General features: G+C 41.6%; 1 protein-coding gene across 1 annotated transcript; it reads right to left on the minus strand.

Annotated features, from left to right (window-relative positions):
• Positions 1 to 2,430: 2,430 nt before the first annotated feature.
• tmem276a (transmembrane protein 276a) lies at positions 2,431 to 6,304 on the minus strand. Its single transcript, XM_008412038.2, has 4 exons — positions 5,345 to 6,304; positions 4,771 to 4,884; positions 4,513 to 4,650; positions 2,431 to 3,617 (listed from the first exon to the last, which is right to left on the minus strand). The coding sequence occupies exons 1-4, from the start codon at positions 5,730 to 5,732 to the stop codon at positions 3,370 to 3,372; spliced, it is 888 nt and encodes a 295-aa protein (XP_008410260.1). The 5' UTR covers positions 5,733 to 6,304; the 3' UTR covers positions 2,431 to 3,369.
• Between the last annotated feature and the right edge of the window lie 1,941 nt (positions 6,305 to 8,245).

The following is an 8,245-nucleotide window of genomic DNA, read 5'->3' on the forward strand; positions in this document are numbered from 1 at the left end:
AAGAAAATCTTTATAATTTAAGCAGTAATGTTAACAGAATCTCATCATGAAGCTAATTTAACCATCTCCATTGCTTATTTTAGAGTTGGTGTCACTTTCCATACACACTCTTTTTGTTTACAGATCAATAAGTAACGGCATTTTTTTCTCTCTCTCTGTGGTTTTAATGGAAACAAACACTGGTCTTCCCATCTCTCCAGAGTGCGTAACTATTACACTGATGGACTAAAGCTGTGTGTGGGTGTCCCAGACACATTTCTGGGGCCTCATTCAACCTCACGCCGGCCCTGCATCCATCTGCGTTTCGGTCTGCATGTCATGATTATTTTTTCATGCCTTTCCTTAGCCCTCAGGCATTCTGCTGTAAATCTCCCTTTTTCTTTGAACTGTGAATTTTGCATTAACTGTCCCCTCGCTTTCCGTTCGTACATTATGTCACTAGAGTTATTCCTGGCACCACGCGAGTGGCAGACTCGGCTGTCCCTTCAAATTGGACCTGGTTAATGGGCGTCTAAAGTCTGTCGCTGCCTCCTGCAAACCATCTGGAAGTGATCCGCCGGAGTATGAAACATGTTTGCTCCAAAGCAGCCACCGTCGCTATTGTCTGCTCGTTTATCTGTCAGATGCAATTCATGATTCATGTGAAATATTACTGTGGTAAACTTCTGAACACTTCCAGATAAGGCCAGTTTGCTGTAACTAGAACAATGAACAAAATCCAGTTTGCTCCTGTTGTTGTTTTCAGCTGGAAAATAAGTTCTCATTTTAGACATACTGGCTATCCTGGAAATGGAAAAAAGAAAATACTTTACAGCCTGTCTGCGTCTGTGATCCCCAAACCTTCAGCTTTTCAAAGCCTTCTGTAATCTGTGGATTGTTTAATTACTGTATAAAATTCACCCGCTCCACCCAGCATCTGCAAAAAAACAACAACAACAGCAGCAAAAAACCCACAAACGAGCTGCCAGAAGCGTGCTCCCTCTCTTTACCAGCGATGCTTTCTGCAGATTTGAGGGCGGCCAGATGGGCTGCCACTGGGTGTGATTTCCTCTGTCTGGTTTTCCTCACAGTCCAGCTTCCCCTGAGGGACCCCCTTTCTAAGACAGCCCTCTGTAGCTCAGCACATGGCTAACCGGCATCGTCAAAAAAAAAAGAAAAACCTGAACTGCAGGAGCTTTGTGTGTACAGAAACCCTATATGTCTGCACTGCTCTTAATTTCCAGAGGCACCGCACAGGGCTCAGAAGATTCAACTGAAAAATAAGGGTACATTTTCCACAGAGTAAGATTAAGGTATAGCGGGTTGCAGCTGTTCTTAAATGTCCACTTTTTCTTTTTTGACTCAAATGCACGTTTTCGTTTTGTGGATTTAGTCGGCTTTTGTGTGGAGGCGCAAAACAGCAGGGTGTGTTTAAAGGGAGCAGACTGTTTCCCAGTAAAACACATTTTCAGGACAAACAAAGAAAGGTCAGGAATGTAGCACCGAGTTGACCTGAGAAAACTTTGACCCCTTCCTCTCTGCACTGAGAAAAAAAAAACCTTCAAGAGAACTTGTGTTTCTGTCAGAAATAATTGTTAAATATATTGTGGGTTAGCAGCCCTGCTGTTTCAACACAGCAGAGTCAGCTGTGACCATGTTTCATTTACCAGCATGTATAATAATGAAAGTGCAAGTGATCCACTTTATAAACATCATATAGGATGATTAATGCTAATTAATAAAAGAAATACCTTTGAAAACAAGAAAAATTAAACACAGACTCTTGAAAATGTAAATGTAACATTTAAAACTTAATGGCAAAAGCAAACAAAAGTACAGTATGTAATTAGATATTTTTTGTGTTAGTTCCTGAAGTTTCCACATTTATATACAGTAACTGACCCTTTAGGATATGTTAGTTGACAGCAGAACTAAAGTCCAGTTTAACTTTAAGACAATTAATTTTGAGACTAAGATAAGAATGAAAAAAAAAACAAATACGTTAAATCTTGGGTGTTCCTAAAAACATTATATTTCCATAAAAAGTACTGTAAAGTTTTGTAAAACTATGCGATGGATGGATGAATTTATGGATAGATGGAGTCAAAAATGAGACAAATAAAAATGATTAATTGCGTTTTTTCCTGATTTATTTTTTTTTTTAAAAAACGTAATTAATGACTTATTTCGTTTGTTTTGTCCTGTAGGCAGTGAACCATGAAAACCTGAGGCGCCCTCTAGATGTTGACAGAGGAACATTTTTTAGTTGTTCTGGACTTTGTGAAGTTACTGATCTTGTCAGCCCTATCCATACTGCACTGCTACATTTAACCCACATACAGTTTTCTTTGCAAAATATACTTTTTACACAAAAAACCCTCAAAGTTATAACATTTCATTACATTTTTACACTGCAAAATGAATCAGGGGAGACACATATGAGTGAAGCAATTGTTTTAAAAATACTGGTTTTAATTTCCTTGTGATTTAAGATAGAAGAGAGTCTGATGAATACAACTGGCTTTAATCATATTATACGTTCCAGTGGAGTTTATTTACTTCTAACTGACAGCTGAAAATTGCTTCACTACTTGTTTCTGTCCGATTTGGGAAAAGTTCATAATTCAGTTGGTTTCTGACTCGTGTCGTGTTCTGGCTGTTTGGATTTGCACATGTAAGCAGTTAGGAGTTAAGAGGAATCCAAGCTGCTGTTTCTCTGCCTGCTGAGACACCAGACACACTGAGACACACTGAGAGCTCACGTCAGTTTAAACGGCGTCTATAAAAACATTTATATGTCAGTTTATTAGTTTTGAATGGCTGTTTTATTTTTTCCAAAAATATCTTGATGAAGGTAAGACCTCGAGAACAAACAAAACATTTCCCTCAAACACTGTTTGGTCTTAATGCTCATATTTTTCCTTGAATAAACACAAATGCATCTGCATACATACAGTTCAAAAAGTACATGTAAATATTTATAGTTTTGAATGGGTACATAATGATACACAGTTGCCCTTTGAAATGTGATGATGCACATCAATAATTTTCTCTTCAATACAGTTTGTTTCAAAGTTCTGCTATTGAGCTTCTGCCAGTTTTTCTTTTTCTGTTTTTCTTCTTCTCAATCTAGCAGAATTTATAGGAAGAAATGATGATGTCCCCCTCCTGGAGAGCAAGCAATGACACATAAGAGTTCGTTCGGAAAAAAGCACCAGAGGAACTAAGCTTCAGGCAAATGTCACCTCTTTATCGTTTCTGTCTGTCTGGGAGCCTGTGCTTTTTCTTTGTCTGAAGGCCCTCAGTGACCCCGGATGAAACTGTCTGCGGAGCGAGGCTCAGAAACTGTTTCAGGATGAGACAGGCGTCTGTTTGGGTGGTCACGGCCCGTCACACGCAGCCGTTCTCCTGTCTGGGCTTGTGAGCCACGGGGGTGTGCGGGGGGTAGAGGGAAGGAGCCAGGGTGCACAGGAAGCCTGCCAGCAATGTGAGGCCCAGTCCACCCCAAGCGCAAAACATGGACCAGCCGTAACCGTGACTGATATCCTCTGGTATACCAAACATGTAGCGGGGATAGCGGGACAGTTCAAAGTTGATCCCAGCCACGCATGTGCAGAGGGAGATTATGCAGCATGTCCCTGATGGAGGGGAAAAACAAAACAAGTCAGACATGATGACAAAACAGCTTCGCAGTATAGAAGAGACGATACGGCATGAGCGGTTGGATCTTAGATCAAATCAAAAACCAGTTCTGTTGCAGAGTTTTAGGGTTGAGCTATGTGGCTGGGTTGTGATACTGTGAAGCTTTTTTAGGTTTAAGGCTCAACTTTGATAAGCCTTCAAGGGTTTAAAATGATCAAACTAGCTACTTTTACAAGTTATTTTCAATCACCGCTCTCAATATTTAAACCTATATAACTTACTGGCTAATTTATCTAATAACCTGGACACAGTCTTCAGTACACTGCCTTGTTGATATCTTGTTATGTAGTTGTATGTGTTCCAGTTCTATCTATCTATCTATCTATCTAACTATCTATCTATCTATCTATCTATCTATGAAGGTAGATATAGCGAGGTAGCTAGGTGGATAGCTAACTAGCTAGCTATGTAGGTAACTAGCTAGCTATCTTATATTTTGAGGGAACTATTTCAGTTTCCTTCGTTACTCCTTCTTAAGAAATTACAAATTAAATTAAAGTCACTTTAATTGTATTTTATTGATTCGCAGTGGTTGTTCCATTTTACATTGATTTAGTTATCCATTTGTATCTTAATAACTCCTATCAGATGTACATTTATTACTGTAAATGAAACATATTTATCAAAATTAATTGAACTTTATTGGGGGATTTTCTTCGTAAATCTGCGTTTTCAAGACGCCACTTGCCACTCACAATATGGTGGATTCGCGGACGTGTCGTTTCTAATGGGCAAGGAGGCCAGAGCAGCGGATGAGACATTTAAACGCACCCTCATTAGCAGAGAGACCACACTGCCCCTGTGTGGTGAGCTAAGGCAGGACTATCTTACCTCCCATGAGGAAGAGGAGTCCAGCCACGTACTGCATCAGATCATGCTCCTGACAGCAGCCCAGCACGCCTATGATCCAGCCGAACAGGATGATGGATATGGCCATGCCGATGAAACTGGCAGTCATCCTCTGGAGGTCTGAAGAAACGCACAACACAGGGTTTTGTTTTGATTTTTTAAGGCTGTGCATCTTATTTTTTTACACGTAATCAGACAAATAAAACAAAAATAAATAAATAAAATGTGCTGTCTACTCACGGAGTGCGTGCCACTCATCCTGCCTGATAGTCTTCGTCAGATTTATTGGCAGGTTTCTGGGCAGCGCTGCAGAAGAGTAGTAGTATTTTATGGGTGTGCAGCGCGGAACCAATCCTGAGGATGTAAACAACACAAAGAGGACGCATCGCATTAGCGCTCATGATCAGATGGGAAGGAATATCACACGGCTCTCTGCTGCCACCCCCTTCTTTCCTTCGCCACAAAACAGCTACCAACCCGCCACCCTCCCCCATCCTTCCCATCTCTTCCACCACCCTTCTATCCACCCACTCTGTTGTACAGTAAGCTTTTCCGTTCGCATCTCCCAGCTCCTGTTACTACAGCTCACCCTTTCGCGCTTGGAGGAGGAAAAAAAAAAGAAAGAAAGAAAGAAAGAAAACACAAAGCTCGTCGATGGCATTGTAACTGTACTCCATGTTGCTGCGTAGAGGCCTTGACGGTCTGTGCGCAGCATCAGCACCTTGGATAGCGAAAGTACACAGCGCAGCGCCGCTCATGCACACAACCCGAACGATTAATTCAACACCATTAAACACCAAATAAACATTCAGACCTTTAAAGATCAAATCCTCCGTCTCCAGGTCGAATCCTTCCCGGTGGCACTTTCTCCACAGCCCGGTGATGGTGGAGTTGAAGTGCCGACTGCAGAGGGACTCCATGGCCGAGGCGGGAGGCAAGAAGTGCCTCTTGGCCCGCAGCAGAATGTCGCCCTTCCTCTCTGCGTGTTTCTCCCTCGGCAGCATGCGGAGCGGGAGGTTGTTGTTGGAGATGTAGATGTAGCCCGGGTCGTTTCTTTTGTTGGAGTAATTCTTGCAGCGCTCCCGGTGCCGCCTGGCGTCCGTCTCGTACCAGTTGTCGGTGCTTATCGCCACGGCTATCAGCCCCAGCGCGCAGAACGCCAAAAACAGCCCCGCCGCGGTTAAAGTCCTCATAACGGCCATGTTTCCATGCGCTTCTGGCCTCGGCGCCGTGACGGTTTCACGGGGTGGTGGTGGTGGTGGTGGAGGGGCAACTCTGGCTCCTGGATGCTGCTGCTTTCACTGGCTGCGGTGTGGAGCAAATTCAGCGATGTGTCCAAACCCGAAAGGTGGATGCAGCACACAAGCCCTCATTTCTCCCAAATTAACCAAATATTTATGGAGGAAGATTAAACAAAAAAGAAAAAGAAAAAAAAAACACTGGGGCCTGGATCCGCTGTTTTGGTTGTGTCTCCTTTATGCATCTGAACTCGGTGTATCCCGGATACTGGTCGCGTCCAGCAGCTCTTTCCAGCAGATGGAGACAGAGCGAGTATTTGGAAACAGTCGCCCCAGAGCTGCACTTACTGCGCCGAGGACCATCATGTGTAGGAAGAGATCTCCAGAGCCTGCCAGAGCCACTCAAGAGGATGCATCCTGCCTCCTCCTCCCTTTAATGGACCGTCTCTTGAATAAAAACAGCCGCTGCTGTCTCAAGTAGTAAAACACTGAAAGGCAGACCATATTAAGCCCCCGCACACTGGCCTTGCTTCCTTTGTGTAATGTACAGGAAACGGTTTCATCACATCCAATAGATTGCTTCTGGTAAATTTCCATTCCAGCACAGCTGCACAAATAACTGTGTGGGTCTTTCTGTAGATCAGGTGAGAAACACCGTTAAGCATTTAAAACCAGAGGGAGGCGTTTAGTGATATTTAATGTATGACCATAAATGCAAAAGTATCCCAATACCTGCCTTTAAACTTTCTCCACACAAGACAGAATTATAACCAACTGCTTTCATCTAAGTCTCAGTATAAACACAGCTATGCTTTGAGACCCTCAGTCTTGTTGGAGAACAACAGCGAGCAAACAGCAAGCAGGCCGGAAAAGTTGTGAGGAAGTGTAAAACATGGTTAGGTTATAAAACAACGTAAAACCATTCAAGCTCCTCATGGAGTACTGTTCCTTTAAAAAAAAAAATAGAAAGAGTGGCAGATGCACCACTGTCAAGACATGACTGTCTGTCTGTACTGACAGATTCAACTCTGGAGCTGGGTAATGTGTCGACAGCTCAAGTATTAGTAGTACAATCTACAAATCTGGCCTGGTGACAATAAGAAAGACAAGTTAGCCAACTGGAGGAATTCATTTATGATCCAACCAAAACCCAGATTTTACTCAAAGTTTTTGGTTGTGTCTCCTTTATGCAGTTTTGATAAGATGATAAGAAAGCTGATAAATTACTGAAGTTGATTAATATTGCTGATTGTTACGAATATATTCCCCACTCAAAGTTGGGTTGCTGATTTGCTTTTTTACTATTTTAGACATGGTCATAGGTGAAGCAACATTAAAAATAATTTATGTTATTCCATTCTTAACGGCCATTTAGTTTTATTTGCCAAATATTTGAAAAAAAAAAAAAATAATATATATATATAGATATATATATATTTTTTTATATATATTTATTTATTTATATATATATATATATGGGCTGCACAGTGAAGCAGTTGGTAGAGCTGCTGCCTTGCAGCAAGAAGGTTCTGGGTTCGATTCCCAGCCCCAGTCTTTCTGCTGTATAAAATGTCCGTACTGAAGTTTTGAATTGTTCTGCTGGAACAATAAACACATTCCATGACAAAGACAGGATAGAATTTTGTCAAAATCCTGCTTCTATGTTACCTTTACATCTGTTCAAATCACTCATATGAATGCATGCAAAGCCAGCCGTTTCTGAGTGTTTGAACAGCGTCCAAACACAAACGATGCTACTTATTTTATCTGGAGGATGGTAGAATTTGCAAAAATAACAAGACAAGAAAGGCTACCTTTTTTTTTTTCATTTTCTCCCATCCATCCATCCATTTTCTTGACACCCTTGTCCCTTAGTGGGGTCGGGAGGGTTGCTGGTGCCCATCTCCAGCTAACGTTCCAGGCGAGAGGCGGGGTCACCCTGGACAGGTCGCCAGTCTGTCACAGGGCATTTTCTCCCATACTAACCAGAAAAGATGCCGGCACGTCTGGATCCTGTTTTTAGACATCTGGTCAAATTTCAACTTGCATGAATCATGTTTCTTTTGAATAAATGCTACTTCTAAATGTCATTAAAAATATATTATGTTAGCAAATTATCTTGTGTAGCTCAAATAATATAATTCCAAAATTATTATAAATGAAAACTCGGATCGATTGTCTCATGCATGCAGCCCCTCGAATGAGGAAAACACCTCCCGGTTTTTACATCTGATTCGACTCAGCCTCTCTGGGATTCTCGTTTTGCATTAGAAAACATTACAGTTTTCAGGTAATCAGAAGGAAAACCTGCACTTCTTTTCTAACATCACAAAGCCGTGTTATTTTCTTTTTTTCTTTCCCCTAAAAAACGATTGTACATGTAAAAGATACAGCACCTATGCTACTCAGTTTACGATTAAAATGACAATCATATTTTTTACTGCACATAAGTAGTTCCTCTTTTTATTTGCATGTTA

The sequence above is a fragment of the Poecilia reticulata genome, linkage group LG6, assembly GCF_000633615.1.
Source record: "Poecilia reticulata strain Guanapo linkage group LG6, Guppy_female_1.0+MT, whole genome shotgun sequence".
Lineage (NCBI taxonomy): Eukaryota > Metazoa > Chordata > Actinopteri > Cyprinodontiformes > Poeciliidae > Poecilia > Poecilia reticulata.